The following is a 24,420-nucleotide window of genomic DNA, read 5'->3' as shown; positions in this document are numbered from 1 at the left end:
GCAGAAAAGCTAAAGAGATGAAATCTTCACAGAAATCCTAATTAATCTTAGTCTTATCACTGGTACAAAGTTGCAGATATGACCTGACATACATTTGTAAACAACCCTTACTGTAGTTTTCGTGCTATGTTTGAAAACTTCAACCATTGGAATGGGAATATATGCTAGAGTACACTCTACTATTCCTGTATTTTGAGCCAATGGTTATAAAAATATGAGTGATCATACATTTATTATCCCTCTAACAAATATGACCAATGTTTAATCTTTCGAGATTCTTACTGCAGATTAATTCACAACCTTCCTAACTAACATAAAAGCACAGCTCTGCCGATTTTATATTTTCCACACTATTAGGGAATTTTGTCCTCGTAAATTTTTAAAAATTGTATTTACAATTACAAAAAACCAATGTTTAAGCAGATTTTACTTCAATATGTCTGACCACAGTGCAGTGCCAATTATACGACAAGATTGAGATACACAGAGAACACGTGCAAAACTAAAAACATTATAACGGAATGCTGAATTCAGATATAAACCACAATAGCCCACAACACCTGACAAATTTAGAGAAAACTTTACCTTGAAAATGAAAAAAAAAAAAAAATAGAAAAGTATGGTTTAAGAGAGTGAAGGTTAAAAGATATTTGCACCCTTAACCACCGCTATCTGTAAAATTTACATAAACAAAAACATTTCGACATACATTCTTCTCGTATTATATCACTACCGGTCCAATGGTATGCCTAACACATTACAAAATAGTTCCTTATTGTACAATTTTCCATGCCTAAGTGAGTAAATATAATTCCAGCGCTTGCCATTTTTGTCTTCAATATACAAACGTTGAAAGATATTCTTCAAATTTCCTTCTGATGACTCATCATTCCACGGTATCAAATGCGAGCATTCATATGTATTTTCAATTCTCGAGCCATAAAAATTTAGCGTAGACAGTCTAATTGCAGTCTTAGTATTGTTAATATTCATCTGACCGATAACTTTTGTTGAGAAATAACTGAATATTAAAAAAACTACACTAGTTCCCGCACAACCTCCAATTGCTGAAAAAAATGCTGTCTTACTGATTAAATTCTCCATATACCAACCATATAACGGGTAACAAAGGCCACACATTATCAGGATTTGATATACTTTAAATCGTGATATCAGCCTGATGTATTTTATTGTCGGACACTTATACATGACGCTCCACGTCTCTGATGACAGCTTATTGTTCTCAACTGTAAAACTCTGATCAGGACAATTGATCCTACACAGCGTGCTGATTGCACGCTGTATAGGATAAATTCTTAGCATCACGTTGTTGCTCTGCAGTGTGAAAGTTGATTTGGGTGAAATAACTTTTAAGCATTGCGACAAATGCTGTACATTTTTATAGCAAATATTTAGAGAAGAAATCTTTGTGCATACCAGCATGTTCTCTATCTAAAACGAAGGCTAGTGAAAATAATGTTGTATGAAAAAAAACGTTTATTTTTTGAAGAAAGGAATTAATCACTACTGTTTATCAACTCGTAGCATTATTTCTTTCTACCCTGACATGAAGACAAACACACACGAAAAATCTAACTAAAGAATACAACTGACAAATTATTTGTCCACTGATTATGATTAAATACAGCACACAAGTTTTTTGCTACTATTAAACACATCACAATATACTGAAGTTAAAGACACTCGAAGGACCATAAATTGGATGGTAGGATCACATAGTAATCAAAAAAAAAATAAATAAATAAATAAAACAGAAAAAAGATATTGTCATATTTATACTAAAATATAATTTTATATATGAATAATTATAAAAATTGCACAGGTTAAATGTACCCCAAAATGTAGTAGTAAAAAACAATAATGGTGAATGCTGATTCACTTAACGTAACATTGGTACATTGCCAAGTAATGGTCATTTAACTAACAATGATATCAAAGTTACAGAGAGGTTAAAACATGATAACATAAAATATTTATTGATGAGGAAATTGAGTATGTAGGAATAACTTCGTTCTTGACAACAGTATCATTTATAAGTATTTTAACAGATGAAGAAGTTGAAAATAAAAAAAAAATTACTTCAGCGAAGGTAAATCAAGGACTTCAGTTAAGAACTCAATTTGTGCTTTAAATACTATCCCTTTGCCTTAAGACATTTTTTTTTGCATCAAAATAAGATTTATTTTTCCCATGCTAGATTATTTATTTGATCAGCTCGCTTAATTTTTACACAAAATAACTTCTCTTTTCTTGTAAAAAATACTTTGATGTCCTTTGTTTGTAAGTCGCAAATATTATTGGTCACCGTTGAGACTAAATAAAAAACTTTATATTCATAATAAACACTTGAACAAAAATGAAGTATCGAAGAATTTACTTTACATGTTTACCACAAGGTAAAGTTAAGTCTGAACCACAACAAATATCATAGGAGGTATTAAATTACATAATAAAAATAGGTAATCTATTATTAAAATGTATATATTCTCAAAATCTGAAATTCTTAAAATATTTCTACGTTGCCAGTCCATAAATATGAAAAAATTCTCCAATAAGCACTGTGCTTGTTATTTTTTTTATAACAAACACACCAATCATAACAAAAATTTAGATCAATCAATACATTTTCATGTTAACAAAAATTTAGATCAATCAATACATTTTCGTGTTAAGAAAAATTTAGATCAATCAATACATTTTCGTGTTATGAAAAATTTAGATTTAATATGCAACACTTTTCATCGAAATAAAACACTATGCAGTCATTCCTACTACTTACTACCATGGCAAAATTTCTCCTTCCCAGGAGTAAAGAAGTCCATTACTCGTCTCAGTAAAGTTCACTGTTACATTTATTAATTTCTCCACAGAGTCAAACACTTTAACACGAGCACGCTTCCCTCCCATATCTGTTTTAACCCATCCTGGATGCAAACTGACAGCCAGGATACGATGTTGCTTTAACTCGATGCTTAAGTTCATAGTTAACATGTTCAAAGCTATCTAGAAAAAAACAAGCAAAAGTTTATAAACAACATCGTACTGTGCTGTCTTCTGGTTAAAATACATAACCCTGCTAATGTTTACATATAGCAAGCAAGTATGAATATTGAAAACCCAGAAGAAATAGAATTTAATTGACTGATTTAGAATAGAATGATAACTAATTGTTTAGTTGTAGGAAACATAGGAACAAATTTTGTTCAGTAGTCACATAAACAGGATTTGTTGTGGCATTATCAAGTTATCATCGACCTACAATATTTACCTACAATTAATCGAATAAACTATGGATTTTACCTTTGACATGCGGTAGCCATACACACCAGCTTTGATATTTTTTTCGATTGAACTTAACTCGCTAGACACGTTCAATACAGCTGCCCTCGATACACTCATTACATCACCACCACATGTAGATGAAGCTTGTTTAAGCAGTGGAAGGAATGCCTAAAAGGTTGAAACACGCAGGATACCAGCAAGTTTCTCAAGGTTAGAATCGTACAGAATCAGAGAGATTCAGGAAAAAAATGTTTTATTTTTGAGGCTAACTTTTTACTGGGACAAGGAGAATGAAGAAGATTTAATAATATGAAGGCGAATGAAAAACAGCTAATAATCAATAAAAGTATACATAGTAATACTTTAATTCGATTCATAGTAATACTTTAATTCGATGAAACTTGACCAAAGAAAATTACCTTAACCATCATTGCAGGTGCTACAGCATTCACCTCATACAGATCACGCAACCCTTTTGAAGTTATTGTATGTATTTGACTTTCACCTTTATTTGTTACACCAGCATTGTTTATCAAACAATTCAAACCATTTTTACCAACTGTGCTTGATACTTTTTTCACCGCTGTTTGAATAGAATGTTCATTGGTAACATCTAAACAGTGCATATAAATATTTTCAGCAAATGATTCACATCTCGACAATCTCTTAATTGTGTTACTAACAGATATAGCTAACTGGAAAATTATAGTCGAATAGTAAATAGTAGTAAAGTTTTTATCAGTATAATCTGCTCAAAGTTGTTAGCACAGACATAAATCATAGTTGGAAGATCATAGATAATAATTGATGCATGATGGGCGATGGGTAATGGATGCAGGTTAACGATTTTTGATCAACTTTGGTACTCACTAGGCATATAGTCACCTTTAGTTGCGTCTAGAGCATGCTAGAGGCAGTTAAACGTTAATAGACACTCTTAAGGGGTTGACGGTGTAAATGATGGCTGATGGATGACGTTGCTTGGGTAAATGAGAATTGTTACTGGATGAGAAAGGACAATGGTTGATAAGAAATCATACAATCTAATGACATTTACAATCTCTATCACAACCATACCTATACACAAATTACTTTCTTTTTTCATACATACCCAGCTCTAATACACTAATATTTTTGTGACATTCAGCAATTTCTAACAACTCCTGCAAATAAAATTAAAAAGGGGGCTAAAATAAACATCATACTTTAGAACCCACAGAGTTAAAGTCTGTTGCAAGGACAATGTTTTACAAACTTTTCACAATTAATAAGGCATACAACCTTACGAAATTGGAATTTAATAAGTTAATAAATTTAATAAGTACAACCTTTAACAAAAAAAACTTTAAAAGAAGATACCCAAAAATTACTTTATAAAATAAGGTGCCAAAAGCACATGTTTTGTTGACCATATGACAAGAGTTCAAGATTTTTCTATCAAAAAACTTCTTATATTATTCTTTGGTGTAGTTAAATAGCAACAAGACATATAATATACGTGAAGTAGCTTGAAAAACAACAGTCTAAATTAGTTTTACTTTACTGTAATAGCATACGAGCTAGCCAAGGTTCTTAACCCTATTCGGTCCGGGGGGGGGGGGGGGGACGGATTCCATCCCCCCTGACGGTTTTTTTTAATAACTCCTTATTGCTACGTTATATGGCTATGAAACTTACTGAGTTTCAATTTATTTATTAGACACCTGCATGCCAAATTTTTAGGTCCCATACCGTTCAGAGGCTGTGATATTGGCCATTACTCGAAACTACCCCTAAAAATCTCTATGAAATCCTTATAATGGGGAAAATTTAATAACTTCTGTTAGGATTACCCTTAGAACTTGAAACTTGCAACACAACTTTGTTTTATTAAGAAGAATTATTTTGCATAATTTGGACACGTGATTAATCCGATTTCCCGATTGTGTCGGATTTTACCCAAAAATCGGAAAAAAACGGAAAATATGTTAAATAACTTTATTTAGCTTTCAGAAAACTTCAAACAAAATGCAAAAATTCGCTCTGGAACAAAAGTAATTAAATTTTAAGCAGATAGTTTAAATTTAGATAGATAAATTTAAAGCTTCTGATGACGTCACAGAAAATGTGCTGACGCAAGCAAAAAATTATTGCTGCCATTTTGTTTTTTTTATGACGTAATTGCAAAAAAAAATTGAGTGCATATTCATTCACACTTCACCAAAAACACAACAAAGGTCACAAAAAATTACGGGCATCGATCAGCATTGGGCACCAATCGTGTGCATGTGCAAAATACTTTAAGTGGAGTAAAAAGCACTGGGAAGGAATTTGTTGACAATTTGTGTGTTCCTGTAAGGAAAACATCAAGAGACTCAGTGACGAACTTAGTTGTATCAATCCACGTGTTTGTGCATAGGCAGTTCAGCAATTTTGCTTGAAACTTATTTTAGTTTTTGCTGCAGCTATGTGTTACCAAAAAATTAAAGTATAAAAAAACGTCGTTAATGAATAAATTATACTTCAACATTTGTTCTTGTTCATATTATGCCAGCATCGGGTTCAGTATGATATGCTTGTACAGTGTACCAACATTTAATTTCAATCGAAGCACTCGATCGCATTATTGTTTGTGAGAAATTCCCTACACATCTAAATTCTTTGTTTACGGGATATCCCTTATACACATTATCAGTCAACCAAAATGTTTGTTCCACAAGCAGAAATAATGGTTAATATGATACATAAGAGATATTGACGTGAAAAATCTCTAAAAAAGCATGAGAGACATGAAAAAAAATTACTTTCGGAAAAGTTCACGCAATGTTTAGAATATTAAAGAGAAAAATAGCGTTTTAGTTTCATATAGAAGGGTCAAATCAGTAAAAGTATTTATTAAGAAAAAAAAACAGAAGAGGTTTTCTTTAAAATACAGAATTGCGAGGTTTCCAAAAGTCTAATTAAAACTAATGGTACTCTTACCAAACTTTTCCTTGTTGATGCCTGTGATCTTGCTGCAAAAATTTTAGGAGCAAATAAAAGTTACTAATAATAAAACGCACATCCACAATAAACGATTTTAGGGAATTTTAGTCGAAATAAATATTTTGGATCAAATTTTATGTTATATAGGAGATTCTAGGTGTAGCCAACCTAGTTTTATGCCAGATAAGATATATTGACACAACTTTCTTTTTAACAACGTTTTTTAAAATTGCGAACATACAAAGTATACATACACTGATAAATTTAGAAGAGTCAAATGAAACTTAAAAAGGTTTCTTTTTACAGTGCCTATGGGGACCTCCTTTAGGGAGTCATTAAGAGCACATTAAAGGAGTCAAAATAAGTGCTCAAATGACTCCTTTGAAGTTGTCATGATTAATGACTCCTTCTTGTTACTCATTTCGACCTATATTCAAAACGACTCCTTTACAGGAGTCAATTTTTCTATTACTCTTTTATGTACTCCCCACAGACACCCCGTCAATGAGTCTGTAAAGGTATTTAATGAGTAATAATAGTTGCCGTTACACGTTCATCGCGCAGAAAAAACATCAGATATATCATTGGAGTTTTTATTGCCTTGTTAATTCAGGCTAAAAAATGTACATAAATTTATTAATATATTGGGAACAAAAAATATTAATTATTATCAATAACGAAAAATAAATAAATATTAGGAACGAAAAAAATTAATTATTATCAAGAACTAAAAATATTAATTATCAAAAACGAAAAATAAATACTAGGACCGAAAAATATTGTATTACATGTGCGTGGACAAACACTAACTCAGAGAACCTAAATTCGCACAAGCAAATTTCAATTACAAAGCCAACACTCTGAAGATTTGAGGAAGGACGTTTTTGGGTGACAATTTTTAGAAATGTTTTTCGGGAATTTATAATATATACATATACAAGTATAAAAACTAAACACTAAGTAAAACAGTTACTAGAATCTCAAAAATATGCTACATATATAATTTTTTTCTTTTTTCCTGTGAATTTTTTTGAAAAGCAGCATAGAGGAATCTCCCCACTATTAAAAATCTAGGGCAGTTCTTAAGATATCAAATTTCAAAAACTTGCATGAGCACATAGGAAATTGACATGTTTTTCACAGGTGTAAATATTTTTTTATAATATATTAAAGATAAAAATAGGACTACGCAACGTTTATGTATACATTAATTTTAAGAATAATTTCAGAGTGAAACTTTTCAAGCAGGTTTTTGTGTGGTATGTATATAAAATATACAAGTAGGATGTCATACTCATTGCTTTTTTGCTAAGACGTTGAAAGACAGAGATCGATAGAACGTTTACACGAGCACCAGTGTCTATTTTATACATAACCATTATATCATTGGTTGAGAGATCGATAAGCCAGTCTGGATGGTCTGATGCAGTTGGAACGGACATTTCGTTGATGTCGTTCGCCTTCGGAGGTTGGTTCAAGTTCGATTGATCTCAGAAAGAATTCATTGTCTGAACTGTCTGTGTCTGAATTAGATTGATGTTCTTGTTCAACTGAGCCAACTGGTTTTGATGGAAGTTGTGAGTATCTCTTTGGTTTATTATTACGTGGAGATAAGTTTTGATTAGATTTTCGACATTATTTAGAAAAGTGTCCTTAACTTTCACAGGTATTGCATATTTGCCGTATGCTGGGCATGAACTACGAGGATGACTTCCAGCACAGAATTTGTATTTCATAATTTCTTTGCTTTTTTGATGATGGATCATCTGCTTGATATCAGAATTAGCAGTTGATGACGATGGAGTTGAGTCAGGTTTGTTGTGAGAATAGACTTAGTTTGCAACTTTGAGACCTCACTTAGCTCTGCAGTTAGATAGTACTTTTTCGAATGTGATGTCGTTTTCGCAGAGTAGGCATTCTTTAAATTTTTGTCTCTTAAACCGATAATGATCATGTTTTGATGAGAGAACCCCGGAGTTGACTGAGTTCACACAGTCTTTGCTCAATTTACATAATCTAGTGCAGTATTCGTCAAATTTCTCAAAGTCTTCCTGACGAACAGTAAAGAAAGTAAATCTCATAAAAGTCAATTTTTTTCTCGGTTTAAAGTGATCATCAAATTTCTGGAGAATAATGTTACTATTTCATTTCATCTCCTTCGTGGAATTCAAAGGTATCGTAAATTTCTTTGCATTGCTTACCTATGCAGTGAAAAAGGATTGATGATTTGGCAATATCTGGCTTATCAGCAGATTCGGTTTGAAATGCCTGCTTCCATGATTTCCAGAGTTTGGCAACGTTTTTTGAATGTCCAAGTTTAGTGCCTTTGGAGCCTTGAGACAATCCATTATCATTAAAATACTGTGAGTATTGTGAAATATTACGAGTTAAGGTTCTTGTGTAACAAATTCAATATTCTGACACCATGTTATATACAGATATGAGTGGATGTAAAGAGAGTGAACAAGTAGAGCTTTTCAGCTTGAGTCAGCCATCTTTGATAAAAATAACATGAGTAAAAACTACGTACAGGTCTAATCGATATATAGGGTTATAAAGCTATGTACAGGTGTAGGCAGGGCTTATAGATAGCTAGTTTATCTCAATAAAAAACATAATATAACAAAATGTTTCTTAAATTTTCCTTTATTTGACCCTGAAAAATCTTTGATTTACAAGGCATGTATACCTTTCTTCATAGCGGAATCGAGAAGGAATTACAGACGTTTCCAATATTAAAAGGCGCATTTTTATAATCTCAAAGTGAGTGTATTTTCTTATAAAAAAGTCTAATACAGCAGAAATCAATAAATGCGATATTCCCGATGAAACCTTTTGAGGAATCACGTAAGCACACTACAAAACAATCATTGAACGCACAACAATCATTGAACGCACAACAATCATTGAACGCAATAATGACTCCTTCAAGGAGTCAAGCAAAGAATAAAACCCTAAAGGAGTCAAATAAGGACCTCAAAATGGAGTCATTGCGGGTTGACTCCTTCTTGCGTCTCAATTTGACTCCTTTTTGACTCCCTAAGGGAGTCTTTGTGAAATGATTGCATTTAAGGTTTCATTTGACTCTTCCAAATTTATCAGTGTATACTATCAGATACTTTTCAACACACAGATGAAAAATTAATACGTTTATATATAACACATAATGCATAATACTTTCTATATATACCTTAGCTGCATCTGGTTTCCTACAACCTGCAAATAAAGCTTCTGTTTTGTTCGCCAGCTGTTTCACAAGCTCAAGCCCAATCCCCCTGTTACAACCGGTAATGAGAACAGATTGTGCATACATTGTTAGTTGTACGTGTGCACGCGAAAGTTAGATATCTATTAAGAAAAAAATAGAAATATAAACATAAAAAAGCAAACAGACAAATTAAATGCATAAAGGTCTTGACATTCCAGAACTATGTTAAATTGTACCTAATTTTTTGAGCAACTGGTTCAAGACGTTTTTATGTACATATGATTGAATTACACCATAATAAAAGTGAGCTACACACTGACAAATCTTTAACAGGTCATGCAAGATAAAAGAGGATGAAAAGTTAAACATGACATTGAGTGATCCGGGAAATATCCTTAAACTTCTCACATTATGAAAATCAAATTTGGACTAACTTCATGACTTTCAGAAAAGGTTGACATACTGAACTCATGACACAGAAATTACTGATATAATTGACAACAAAGTGTATAGAGACAAGTTTTCACCAACAAATGTTACACGTTCTAAGTTTTAAGTAAGATTTTACGTGTTATAAACATTAGAATTATGCATAAATGATTTGTAAAATATAAACTCCAAGTTCGCATTAAATAATATGATTGTGCATATATGTTATAATATACTATTATATAGTTCTATGTGCAAGTGTAAATATACCTTCCAGATGACAGAGGTTTGAGTAAGACTTTACCTCCTTTTAATCAAATATTGGTTGACTAATTGATAAAAAGGCATTTGGAAATAGCAGAATCAACAACTGCTACACAATCAAGACATTTTGAAAAATGGAAATAACTCTTAAAATAGGTGATCCCAAAATTATTTTGTTTTACCTTTTACTATAAGATTAATAATAATAAACCATTAATCTTATAGTAAAAGTGTTGCAAAAGTTACAAGATACATACAAGATGCATTCATTACGCTGAAAAAAGTGCATTTAAAAACAAGCTTGAAAAATACAACAGGGATTAAAAAAAAATGTTTGATGCTAAATTCCCTCTCTGTCACCTTATTCGTATCAACAAAATAGAAAAAAAATTCATTTTAATACAAAATAAAAAGTATAAGTTCATTTTGTTATTCGTTAAAGTTACCATGGAAACACCTTTCCATCCCAACTGTAAAACATAGCATTGTCTTTTTCTGTAAACTTGGCAGCTAGCTCCAACATCTTTTCTGCAGATTTTTTAGGCGTGATCAGCGCACCTTCTCCACCAATCTCTGTTTGTACCCAACCAGGATGCAGATTTATGGCTAGTATGCGATCTGGTTTCAATTCAATACTTAAGTTTTTAGTAAGCATGTTTAGAGCTGTCTGAAAAAGCAGAAAGTAGTAAAAAAAAATAAGCAAAATAAGAAAATATATTCATTGACAATTTATTGTATTCTAAACAAGGGACTACCGGAATTGCCAAAAAAAATTAAAAAAGAAAATTTGGCTAACAATTATATTACCTTAGACATCCTATAGCTATGAGATTTTCCCATTGCATTATCTGCTATGGATCCAAACTGCGATGACATATTCAGTATGGATGCACGATCTGTGCTCATACTATCATCTGCAGCTTGAGACGATGCTTGTTTGATCAATGGCAGGAAAGTCTAAATAACAATACAACATAACACAAATTGATGGAAACTAAAGCGAAGAGAAAACTCAGGCTGTTAATAAAGACAAACCAAGACCTGCCTTGTAAAGTAATTTTTTTACAGTGCTTTTTCCACCTCTTAATGAAATGATGGGTCCCTTCTTGAAGTTGTGGAATTTTAATACATTTGTATTATTTAATCTTTGTCAAAAAATGTTTACAAAAAGAAAAATCATAATAACATGATAAAAACATGAATAAAAACTGTATGCCCGTAGACTAGCGGTAATGGTAAGTTTTTTCATTGTTTTTGTATAGTTTAAGCAAAATGGTGATGAAACTTGAAAGAAAATTGGTGCATCTAGACTTTAAACCAAAAACAATGTCACAAGAATACAACTGGATATAACACATCAACACAACCATAATTTTACTTTTGGATTAGTCATAAAATAAAAAATAAAACCCTAACAACATAATTTTACAGCCTATTATCTATTTCACAAAAAAGGAAAATTTACCCGAATAAAATATATTTCTGCCAGAATTCTAAATGGGCGATCCATGTGATAATGTTTATGATTGCGAAGCCAATCATAACACTTAGTGATGAGTATGCAAAAGCAAAACTAAATTCTTTGGTTAGTGCATGCAATTACAAAGGCATTGTTTTAGAATATAAATGATATGTAATTATATACTTTCTAAACCATTGAATACAAGGAAGTAAATACTGAGAGTAGATAGTTCAGACACTCTGTTTTTGCTTGGGGTTCACAAATTTAAACGTCTCCCACTTTATCATGTAAAAAAGAACACAAGCCTTTGGTAAGCAAGATGTACATACTTGCCATCTATTAGTTTATTTTGAAAGAATAAATCATTTTAATGCTATGCGATCACAAACATTCATACTAGTATCTAAAATTGCCTGGAAAAATATGAAATGTCGACCCTTCCTCAACAAGTACTTTATTGAGCTTTCAGATTGTATTCAGAAAACTTTAGGAACCTAGTCTTTGCTGGTGATTTTTTATATTTTTTGAGAATTACTTTGTAATTCTTAAATGGAATGCTTCTTTACAAGTCTCTTCAGGTTTTCACCTAAAAACCAAAATAAAAAATCACCTTGATCACCATGGCAGGGCCAATAGTATTTACTTCATAAATTTTCCTTAGAACTTCTGCTGTTACTTTCTCCATACTTGTCTCGCCCCAGTCTGCCATCCCTGCATTATTGATTAAGCAGTTTAAACCTTTTTTTCCAACTGTTGTTTGGACAGTTTCTTTCGCCGAATCAATAGTGGACTGATCTGTCACATCTGAAAAAAATTAAGTCAATATTTAAAAACTCCTAGTGGGATATCCGTCACGCAGGCTTTCAGTGAAAGCTTTCTTGGCTCTGAGAAACAAATTTTATTTAAAAAGAAAACAAACAAACAATTATCAAATTGACATTCCTTCAGAGAAAAAATATACATTGTCTGTGGTAACAAATTCGCATGGAAATTCCCTTAATTAGTAGATAAAAACCTCTCAGTGCATGTCAGACAAATATAGAGGATTGCTAATTTCCCTTGTTTAAAAGAATTTCAATCAATTTAAAAGAAGAAAAAGTATTATTACGTTTAAGTCTGTAAAAACTGTCTGATAATTTCTAGCGAGATGTCAACATTTTAGGAAATTTTTGAAGAAGTTTAAAAAAAATATATATTTTTTATGCAAACAATAATACTTGTGATAGTAATTCTTGCAATTTTTTTAAATTATTTAGCAAATATAATTTTTTTTTCTTATTGTTTAGGATTATCACTAAAAAAACTCTTTGAATCAATCTAAAATTATGTGGTGAGTTCAAATTGTATTTTAAACTTTAAACAAATAATACCTAATTTATTGCAAAATTTATTTTTTCGAGAAAAAAGTTAATAATAATCCAAGAAAGTTTCTTCTTGCAAAAATATTTACCTTGATTATACGGCTTTTGACTTGCAAAAGTTTCTTTTATGAAACTGTTATTGTGTAAAGGAGCAACTTATTTTTTAAAACTTAAATTATATCAACCATAAATCCCTATGCAAGTCTGATCTATTCATATCCTTCTCGTGAAAAAAGTTTTTTTGCCAGTTTTTTATGCAATTTTACTTTCTTGTGGCTGTAACTGTGTTATGTGTTTTTTCGCTCAGAGATTCCTTCTATGTTGATTTTCAATGTAATATATATTATTAATATTATTTTTAATAAGTGACGTATTATGTAACATAGGTAAGTACAGTTAATTTGATATTTATAAATCGAAGGCAAAGCCTTTAGCAGTAATAATTTAATTTTAATCTGATCAGCAGATATATAACTAAGGAAGTGCCAAAAATTTATTGCGCTTAATGTCAATTCATAATGCTTTGTGGTGTTAATCCCCATCATATGTCACTACAAAACAGAATATTTGTAATATTTCTTGCTCGCAAACACATTAGAGACAAGTGATTCATTCTGTGCAATACCATTGGTTTTACTTGCGAATTAAAAATAAACTTAACACGCTTTTAACATACCTAGTTTTAAAACTACAACATTCTTTTTTTCTGCAGCAAAGACATTCAACTCCTAAAACAGATTTACAAAAAAAAATAGCTGCAAGAAATGTGAAACAATTACAACTCAAATTTATCACATTCTCCTAATAACAAACTTACATAAAAAATAAGCAGCATTTCTGAGTTTAAAACAAAGATTTACATCAATACCTCCTATTACACAATCAAAATCAGTGTGAACATTTATAATATACAATCACTTCCCGCAAATTTAAAATATCCTGACATAAATAACGCTTACTGTAGCACTTTGAGGTGATCGACAAGCAGCAAACAAGTGTTCACATTGATCAACCAACAACTTTACAAGCTCAAGTCCGATTCCTCTGTTAGAACCAGTGATCAAAATAGACTTTGCAAACATGATTTTTGCAGTGTATATTTTCCTTCTTCTTAAAATAAAAATAATTGTATTAGCAAGTTAAGGATCTTAACCTTTTTAGTCCTGAGGTATTTTTTCTCTATTCCTGTGCAATATTATCACAATTTTACAATGCCATACTTAAATTGTTTTAAATTGTGCAATCATTATCCTTCTTGGCTCAAATTTTCACCCATTTTCATAAGACAACTTGCAACCAAAATTTAAAAAAAAATTATATATGCATAATTATTTCAGGTCACATGATCAAAAGTGGCAGAAATTTTTGTTTGAAAAGTTATAAAAATCAAATTCAACTCGACATAAAATATTTTCTAGCAATGATATAGAGCTAAAATTCATCTATGATTTACTCATATATATAATAAACAAGCTGTGAAAATTTCATGAATGCAGTGTACAGCAAAATGCAGTTGTCAGCATTTTTTAGTCACATCTTATAACTGCTGAAAATTGTCCGGATAAAAGGAGCTCTGGATGTTCCTTTAAAATTCAAAAGGAATTGATGGCAAAATATATAATTGCAGTAAGTAATAAGTGTTTGTACAGCACTTGGAAAGACTTTCACCTGCTTTCGCAAAATATATTGCTCACAGAATGAGTTTTCAATTGTTTGAATACAAACTCATTTTATCACCATCAATCAACAAAATGACTAATGTAAATAATTTCTATGGAACAAAACATTCTGATTTTTATTAAAGGAAACCCAAGGTATAAAATGATGTTGGAGAGCTTCAAAAGTTAGCTAACAAGTCTTTTTAAATTTTTAAAAAGCTCTTTTCGTTCTTAAGATATTCACATTTAAAGAATTTCAGATTTAATTATGCTGCATGAATTATGATGTCATATTTCAGTAATAAAAAATTTGGACATTTTCTTTCTTCAGTAATTTTAGACCTGTTAAGGGGTTGTATTCAAACTTTATCAATGCTTAGATATTATAAAGGTTAATTGATTACCATAAATTTTTTTGCCAAAATTTAAATTTTATTTCTTATTGCAAAACTTAAGATCAATTCCCTTGGACAATATTTGAAATTCTCAAATCTTCCTTGATTTACTTTAAATATTTTATAAAGCTTGCATTTATATTAAAGGTGTTTACAAAGATACAAAAAGAATCACAAAATTATTAAATTTTAAGATATGTGGACATACAGATCAACAAAAGAAATTATAAAATTTACAGCAACATAGCCAAATTTCTGTCCATCATTACACTACCATGGTATTAGCTCGCCATCCCAACTATAAAATAGTGCATTATCTTTCTCTGTAAACATAGCAGCTGTTTCCAACAATCTTTTAGCAGATGTCTCTGATGAGATTAATGCATTAGGTCCACCCATGTCAGTTTGTACCCAACCAGGATGTAAGTTTACAGCTAATATGCGATCCGGTTTTAACTCGATGCTCAGGTTTTTCGTAAGCATGTTTAGGGCAATCTAAAGATATAAATAAAAATTTATTAAACCCTACATAAATCTCAGGAAAAATACATGCAGAAATTGTTAACTGTGTTTTAATGAACAGATCCAAAAAACTCACCTTGGACATTCTGTAACTATAAGCTCTTCCTGATTTATTATCATCCATTGATGCTACTTTACTAGACATGTTTAGTATGGATGCTCGAGCTGTGTTCATACCATCACCTTCAACTTGTGATGAAGCTTGTTTGATTAATGGCAGGAAAGTCTAAATAAGATTGGTTATATCTGAAGAAGTGAATTACTGCCATTGGAATTAGTTTTTTTCAAAATAAGTTATTAAATTGACCAATCAGACATTTTAATATAAATGTATTATTTATAAGTAATTAACATTTCAATTAATTATTGTAATTTTGAATCTATCATGAGTAGAATGGCAATCACCTGTTGGGGAAATCCACAGGAATCCACCTGTCAGAGAAATCCTCAGGAATGGCCAACACTACTCCCAGTGTCTGCAAATGTCCGTTAAATCAACTTGTATGGATGTACATGTTGTACGGATGCTTGAAATAATAATGCGCAAAATAACTGACTAAAAATCCCAGTAACAAAATCATTAATTTTAAGTCTTAAAAATGATTTATTTTATAGCAAATTTAGGAGGAAATGAAAGAATAATCAAGCCTTTACTTTTAGAAATGCCAGAAGTCTTTTATTTAATGTATCTTGCAATAGTTGTGTACAACTCACTTCTACATACTAATCAGCCTTGTTATAAGGTAAACGTGTTTTATTTGTTGTCACACTGGTATGTTGATTTTTCACAAAATACTAAGTCTAAAACAATACAGTAGATAATAATTACTGAAGGTAAAAATATAAAAATTAAAAAAAAAACGCATGCAAATATAAGCAATTTTAGATGAATTAACCAACCCAATAAAATTAAGGATAGCTTTTTAAGTTGGTTTACATTTACATGACTTACATTTAGAAGATTATTTTTATCTACCTTGTAGAGGCTATAGATATTGATAAGAAGCTGATGTGTCTGTCCCACAATGAAAATTTTCACTGATTTTAAGCGTGTTTGACGTAGGAGCAAACCCCATCTTAGTCAAATTTTTTTGTTAGGATTTTATAGGAAAGTCGCAAATATTTTTTCATTCCAAAGCTTAACAATCTGTTTCCCTGAAACATAAACCAAAAAAAATGAGAAAAAGAGAAGAAAAAATATTGTCATTTCCAACTACCCGGCACTGCCGCAGTAATTAAAAGTGTTTATTTTCCAATTAAAACAACAAATTTATAACAATTTGATACTAAAAGTCGCGTGTGTATTGGTTGGTTGTTGCTTTTTTTATAGCTCGGCCCATAAGTGGGAACAAAGTTGGGTTAAAGAGTAGCATGCGCCAGTCAAGGGAATCTTATAGCCTAGCCCTGTAATCAAACCCAGCTTAGATAAACTTAGAAATGGTTCGTTTAATTGTAAATAGTAAAACAAAAAAAAAAACTGGCCAGGTGCATGTATAGAAATGTCTGTATAAAATATGGGAAAAAATGTAACGTTACCGGTTTCGATCTCGGAACCATCAACCTCCAAAGCAAGAACGTTACCACTTAGCTAATTAAATACATGGTGATGAAACTATTAAACCAGATTCGAAAACTGCAGACTTGTAGTCTTAAAGTATCAGAGTGACATTTATGAGCAGTTTTAAAGTTATGGAATCGCAGTGGCACAAGTTATGAACATTGAGCGCCATCTTTGGTTGCTCAAAATTGATTATGACTGTTAACATCTGTGTTTTGCAAGCTAGTTTACGTATATCATGTCTTATTTATCTTTATTTAAATTTTTCTGCCAAGACATTCACATAACGACTAAACCCAACCATCGTAAGAAGTTATTTTTTAAAAGCATTATGCTGAACTAAATATACTACTAATGAAATTAAACTTTACTTACTCATATCAAATAGCTCAAGACGCATAGACTCAAAGTAGTATTTACCTCTAATATGCACCTGAGTAATTATTTATCATTCAAAGATCCTATACCGAAACTTTTATGCTCCGGACTTGTTTATAAGTTTACGTGTAATGACTGCAAAGTCACTTATTTTAACTGGTAAGACTGACTGGTAAGAAAGTTAAGGTTTCACAACCTACTGCTGTATTACAACCTATTTTGGAATCTCCTTCATGCTCCCCAATATCTTTAAGCATTTTAATATTCTAACAAGCTAATAATTTTAAAATCACAGTGAAGGAGAGTCTGCTCATTGAGCGAGACTGACTATTCCTTAATAGGTCGGTTAAGTCTATGCCCCTTAAGCCAATTTGATTTTTCACCCAGATACCGTCGAACTTACGCTGAAACATTGATTTAAACTTTACTGGTATTAGATCTGTATACACAACTAGTCTCCAGTACTTACTTTAATCAAAGAAACTAAATTTTTTGCAATTTCAGGCTTTTTTCACAAATATCTCCAGTACAAACTCTCTAATTTTTGATGACAGTTTGACTACTAGAATTCTTTGTTAATTGTAATAAATGTTGATGATTTTTTTATGGGTATGGAGGATCACAAATTTTTTAAGTGAAGATCATTGCACCCATCAGAAAATTTTTCCATGTTTGGTTGGAAGATTGCAGTAATTTTAAGTATATCAGATTCAACATAAAAGAATTCTATTGAAAAAAAAAACTATGTGACAAGCATTGAACAAGTCGAGATTCTAAGCACCAACGACAGACATCGCAAACTCTCACATGAAGAGCAAGTTTCGATGCATTTGTAGTCAATTAAATTGGGTATCATCTCAATCAAGGCCAAATATTTCATTTGATGTGTCAGCTGAGCACAAAGTTTAACTATGCAATTGTTAACAATATCATAAGAGCCAATAATAAAAATGGAATCCCAGCATCAATCAAAAGGAGGTTGAATTGAAGTAGACTTCCAACAAACAGTTAGCAGATGTGTTAACAAAAGAGGAACAAATAGCACACTTCTAACGAATGTGCTACAAAATAGTCATGCAGAGTATTAGTGACTAAGTAAATGTTGTGGTATGGCCAGTTTATTATAAATGGCCAACACTGTTGTGAAAAACGTTTAATCAAAATGTTTTCTTGAGTTTTTATTTCTTCAGACATTATTGCTGAAATACCACTTGACACTTGGCACCACACAAGTAAGAAGCAAAGAAAAAATAGTCTTTAGTGACCGTATAATCAAGACTAATATAGCAGAGAGCACTGGCAAAAAAACAATGTCTCCCGAAGACCACTATACTGAGTAGGAGTCGCTATAATTAGCATTTTCAAACTCCAATCATTGTCGAGACAAAATAGAAAGTAATTGATAGATGTAGGAAGAAAAATACACATTGAAAAGAAAACTGTGACAACATAAACTTTCAGTTTCAGTGACTATAACTTTACGCTTTTTGCACTGGTACCACAGATTTTTAGCTTCCACGTTGCAGCTTTAAGCACTGCTGTTTTTTCAAAATCTCCAACTTACAGCTAATTCACTTTGACTGTGTTCTGGTTGAAAGAAAAGGAGATAAACCAAATTCTTCATCTTCCTTAAAATTCACATTAGAAGAGTAGGATAACATGATCACTTCAAAACACATTAAAGCAAGAAAGTTCCTACAGCACATGTTGTTGTCACGAATGTCGCAAAAAGTATTGATATCCAAAGTACTTGTTGCAACAAAATACTAAGATGAAAGTGAAAGAGAACTGTTTTTTTAATTTTTGATTGTAAGAATTTTTTAACTGAAAATTTTTTCCAGCATATAAAATGATTCTACAATTTTTTTAAAAAAAAGGATTTGATTTTCCACCTAACTCTAAGGAGTGGATCTGCCAATAGTCTTGAAAAGAAGTTTGTAATAAAGAAACTGTTAGCAAAACATTCCACAAAACTACATCCATGCAGAAAATCAGTAAACTATTAAAAGTCAAAATATGTTAAATACGAGGACAATGTATGTGATTGTGCATGAAAATGTGATAACAAACACTTAGCGTTAATTAGTGTTTGAAGCGCTAATATTCCAATAGTAAATAATGTTAAAACTACGCTATTAACATAAAAAACATTGTATGCTAAGGTCAATCTGGATTTAAGCCATTTTGACAATGCTGCAGAAGTGTCCTTCCAAGTTTTTCGGGAATCGTAAAATGTGACAGAGAGAGTGATTAAATATAGAGTTTTAGTCAAATATTGAAAGATGAAATAACCAGAGTATTACCATTGTGGCCTCTATTAACTAATAAGGCTTCATTAACGATGTGTTAAGGTCTACCTTTTTACCTATGTCCACCGAATGATTGATCATCTCTTAATACAAGTCTGTACAGGGAATCAATGTTACCCTTGACTTGCAATTGTATGAAAAATGTTAAACTTCTGAGAGACGAAAAAATATGGGGAAAAATATGTAATTCCGATTGGTGAACTACATTATTGTACTTACAATGCAAGCTTTATTCCTAGCTTTAAAAGCTTCTGTAACAAATTCAACAACAAGTTCATTAAATATTTCTTTGTGCACGATCAAATAAATTATGTAAGGTTGTCTCAAGTGTATGTTGCTTTGATGTTGGAGCTTGAGGAAACAGATCCTACAACATCAGAATATCTTAAAGAGAATACTTAATTCCATTTACATCTATTGGACCAGTCCATGCTTTGAAGCAAGATAACAGAATGATGAAAGTTGCTGGAGGTTTTATCAGTCTATCACGAAATCCACTAAATCATTTTTTCTTAATTGCACATGTTTGAAATTCCCTGTCAGAACAGTTTATCTTCCAGTACAGTACAAAATTATTAACAAAGAATAACTGATATTATCAGTTAACTGGTTTGTACTTGTCAAGGTTGATTGGGAAAATTAAGAAAATACTGGAATTAATAAATACCTTTGAGGTCAGTTTCAAAGATGGTGTTATCAAAGTGGTTTCAAAGGCTGTTTTACCTAATGCTGCAGCAGAAGAGATATTAATCCACCAAAAAATTGTAGTTACAAAGTTTTTTTTTACAAAGAACGATTGCATGGTGACACTTCAGTATGTGCTCCATTGAAAAGAAAGAATTTGAAATATTTCAAGATGGAACAAGTAAAACTTTTAAATCAAATAAAATGGGAAAATTAAAAGAAGGCAAGTCCTTACTTGCAAGGTTCCTATTAACCTTTTGAAAGCATCCAGAAATCAAATTCTGTATCAGCAATTTTGATTTTTCTATAGTACCAAAAGCCTTGTTCACAACAAGTTGTGAACCACTGTTGTGCACAGACAAAGCTAAAATGATGCATCTAATTGAAGCAATAATCGACAATGACTGACAAGTAGTTATGAGAGAAGATAAGGCTTCTAAACAACAACAACACCCTTTCACGAGGGTGAAAACTTGCTAGCTTAAACATTTTTATTCTGTAATTTTTTATGTAATTTAAAAATAATAATAATACAGTTTTTACATCCTAGGACTTGTTTGATCGACATCTCCAATGTAAATCTGAAACAATACCTTAATAACCATGGCAGGGCCCACAGTGTTTACTTCATAAACACTTTTCATTGACTCAGCTGTAACATCATTAATGCTGTTCTCGCCCGTTTTAAGAACGCCAGCATTATTAATTAAACAGTTTAACCCTTTCTCTCCAACTGTGTTTTGCACAACTTCCTTTGCAGCATCAATAGTAAATTGATCTGTTACATCTGCAAAAAAAAGTGATTAAAAAAACATCATAGTAGTTAGCCAAAATCTTTTATTCTTGATAAAGGGCTTTTTAAACATTTAAATACAAGATAAAGACAAAAATAATGCTTTGGAGCATAACATACATAATAAATTAAGATACTCATCAGTGAGTGTTTCATTGTTAATTTTTAAATTATAATGGCCATTTTAAAAAAAAGTTTTCTTTTCTTCTGTTTATTAACTGCTTTTCAAACAAGCAAAACTTTAACCTGGATTTTGACTCATTTTGCTCACAAATCCACAATTACTAGGCTGGAAAAAAGGTTCTAAGAGATCTGGCTGCGTTACATTTGAGGGTCTATTGTTCCCTGTCATTGTGCAGAAAATCAGAAAAAACTAATGATTTATGCCTGAGAACAGCTAGTAACGAATGGATATACGCACATGCACTGGCTCACGGATGGACGGACAAACACAGGGCATTTTATATCACCTGTACTAGGCTGGCAGGTCCAAAAGTTTGTAAATATTCCTTTTTAATTAATCCTAGTGAAAAAACAAAATCAACAAAAGAAATATTTACAGATCAAAGGCGATCTGAACTCTTTTAAAAATAACTATACTTGAATAAAGTTTATTTAGTCTGCTGGCTGCCTTGAAGCAATGTAAGAACACAATACCTATTTTAATGACAACTATATTTTTATTTTCTTCCGCAATAGAATTTAAATCCTACAAAAAATTAACAACTTGACCATCAATCTATCAAGACTATCAATCAAAAATTTTTCTAAAATCCCAAAAACAACAACATACTAGTTAAAAGGACTTGTGGAAAAATCCACATAGGCAGAAGAACAATAAAAACACACTGTTGTTTGATGATGTATGCAATGACCTGTCCATACACAATAAATTAAATACAACGGGTGAAGTAATTATTTTTTGAATTTATTCACCTGTTGACTCTTTTGCGCAGAGCTTGAAACACTGATCAAGAAAATATATAGGAGATCATGTACTTTTGATGAAGAGTTAGAAGATGACTTAATTTATTTCCACTTGGTTCCAAGTTATTTGGCCTTAAACTTATAAGTGAACTGCAAGTAAACTGTCATCATTTACAAAATGAGCAAAATATTTTGTAGGACAACTTACAGTGGCATCCTGTGGTGAACGACAAGCAGCAAACAAATGCTCACATTGACCAGCCAACAACTTTACAAGTTCAAGTCCGATTCCTCTGTTAGAACCAGTTATCAAAATGGTCTTTGCGAACATGATTTTTTTATTTTTCAGCATATAGTTAGTTTACCTCTTTAAGAAAAAAAAGCTAAGTAAACACAATGAGATAAAGCTATTTATTTGTTAATTAAGGATAACCAAATCAATTTATAAATATTTCTACACTACAAGTCAATATCAACATAAAAAGTACTAGTTATCAAACGGTTCCTAGTGCAATACATTAAATATCTACAACAGAAGACTAACAGAAATTAGGATCTTAATCAACTCTGCATTTTTATCAATTTTTTTTTATATATTATGACTTTCTTTTCATGAAAACTGTACAGAATTGTTTATTGCAATATAGTGCAAAAAATATTGCATGTGGCTCTTGTTTTTAACACTTGAATTCCTTTAGCAAGGCTTAGGAAATTGATGCTATATACTAATGAATTGTGGTCAACAACTGGATACTAAATATAGGTTAGTAACTCTGTGTTCTAACTCTGAAATGTTAACTAAATTTTCTGACAGAGTTGGATTCATTAGCAATATATAAAAAAGATCAACAATAGCAAATTACAAAATATATCAAAATACAACTTGTTACAATCCTTGTGCCAATGCTGAAACTACCAAGGCAACATCTGCCCATTCCACCTATAAATCGCTCCATTATCTTTTTCTGTAAATTTACGATAGATGCTCGAGCTGTGTTCATACTGTCACCCTCAACTTGTAACAAAGCTTGTTTGATTAATGGAAGGAGGTCTAAATGAGATAATACAATTTTTTCTTAGAATGAGTCTCTGCAGAGTATAAAAAAGTCTAAGCCTATTTATCAGTAAAGGCAAAATGTTTCAAAGAAAAAGTGAGAGATTGTCATTCCCACTGTATTTATAACTGTTTAAAGCTGCTGGATAGAAGACATAACAAAAAAATTAATCAGGCTTAAGTTGTCATCTATGCACTCTGTAGATATAACTGTGTGTAAACAGGCTAACAAGTTTGAGGTAAACAAATATTTACATTTGGGTTTCTAGGAATTATGATGATTTATAATGATGATTTATATTGAATTTATTGTTTTTCCGCAATTTTCTGCTAAAAAAATTACACTATCTCTTTAAGCCTTCAGGATATTTCCTTTGGCAAAAGTACCCATGTTTGGCAAAAGAAACACACATCAAAAATTAAGTTTGTTTAGACAAATGATAAAGGGTTGAATTTCTTATCGAATTATACATGATCTGAAAAGTACAATTTGAAACTAAACATTGTGGTATTTAGTTTTTATTTATACAAGCTACCATAAAGTACTGCATCTTAAAGGGGCTACAAAATGAGATGTTGATTTTTTACTTTAGTGACTTACACGAAAGTCAAGCTTATGACAGGGAAAAAGTTTTTGAGAAATATAAGGAACAAAACACCTTGGATATTTTATTGACACCTAAATATAACTAAAAACAACAAAAGTACCTTACAAATATTCAATATCCATAATTCATTCTACATAAATACTTACCTTGCTTTGAAATTAAGTTTCTGGTAAAAGACTTTAAAAATTTTTGAACTAGCTAGCTAGCTATTTTCTTCTAAATTCTGCACAAAAACATACCAAATAACTATTACATTTAGAGCGAGTTGAAGGAACAACAATTTACCGATTTACCTTAGTGACCCTAGCAGGACCTATAACATTTACTTCATAAATCTTTCTTATAGTGTCAGCCGTGACTTTTGAAATGCTTTTCTCACCAAATTTGGCGACGCCGGCATTATTAATTAAACAATTTAATCCATGTGTCCCAATTGTCTTTTGTATTGTCTCCTTTGACGCATCAATAGTACACTGATCAGTTACATCTGAAAAAAAGAAAAACGTTGTACAAATACCATAAAATTATTTCTCTTGTAAAAAT

At 31.3% G+C, this 24,420-nt stretch overlaps 4 protein-coding genes across 4 annotated transcripts; all 4 read right to left on the bottom strand.

The window, feature by feature from the left end:
- Positions 1-326: 326 nt before the first annotated feature.
- On the bottom strand, positions 327-1,620 carry LOC130625794 (uncharacterized). The gene has a single exon (XM_057440905.1). The coding sequence runs from the start codon at positions 1,441-1,443 to the stop codon at positions 730-732; it is 714 nt and encodes a 237-aa protein (XP_057296888.1). The 5' UTR covers positions 1,444-1,620; the 3' UTR covers positions 327-729.
- Positions 1,621-1,763: 143 nt separating this feature from the next.
- LOC130625793 (C-factor-like) lies at positions 1,764-9,836 on the bottom strand. The gene is made up of 5 exons (XM_057440904.1): positions 9,458-9,836; positions 4,415-4,466; positions 3,723-3,916; positions 3,322-3,471; positions 1,764-3,024 (listed from the first exon to the last, which is right to left on the bottom strand). The coding sequence occupies exons 1-5, from the start codon at positions 9,578-9,580 to the stop codon at positions 2,800-2,802; spliced, it is 744 nt and encodes a 247-aa protein (XP_057296887.1). The 5' UTR covers positions 9,581-9,836; the 3' UTR covers positions 1,764-2,799.
- A 145-nt stretch (positions 9,837-9,981) lies between these two features.
- On the bottom strand, positions 9,982-14,127 carry LOC130625791 (C-factor-like). The gene is made up of 5 exons (XM_057440903.1): positions 13,951-14,127; positions 13,668-13,719; positions 12,241-12,434; positions 10,976-11,125; positions 9,982-10,835 (listed from the first exon to the last, which is right to left on the bottom strand). The coding sequence occupies exons 1-5, from the start codon at positions 14,071-14,073 to the stop codon at positions 10,611-10,613; spliced, it is 744 nt and encodes a 247-aa protein (XP_057296886.1). The 5' UTR covers positions 14,074-14,127; the 3' UTR covers positions 9,982-10,610.
- Positions 14,128-15,215: 1,088 nt separating this feature from the next.
- Positions 15,216-22,626, bottom strand: LOC130625790 (C-factor-like). Its single transcript, XM_057440902.1, has 5 exons — positions 22,424-22,626; positions 21,946-21,997; positions 21,089-21,282; positions 15,643-15,792; positions 15,216-15,539 (listed from the first exon to the last, which is right to left on the bottom strand). The coding sequence occupies exons 1-5, from the start codon at positions 22,565-22,567 to the stop codon at positions 15,315-15,317; spliced, it is 765 nt and encodes a 254-aa protein (XP_057296885.1). The 5' UTR covers positions 22,568-22,626; the 3' UTR covers positions 15,216-15,314.
- Between the last annotated feature and the right edge of the window lie 1,794 nt (positions 22,627-24,420).

Source organism: Hydractinia symbiolongicarpus, chromosome 14, assembly GCF_029227915.1.
Source record: "Hydractinia symbiolongicarpus strain clone_291-10 chromosome 14, HSymV2.1, whole genome shotgun sequence".
NCBI classification, from domain to species: Eukaryota; Metazoa; Cnidaria; class Hydrozoa; order Anthoathecata; family Hydractiniidae; genus Hydractinia; species Hydractinia symbiolongicarpus.
Note: the sequence above shows the minus strand (reverse complement) of the source record. Positions and strands in the feature narration are given on the sequence as shown.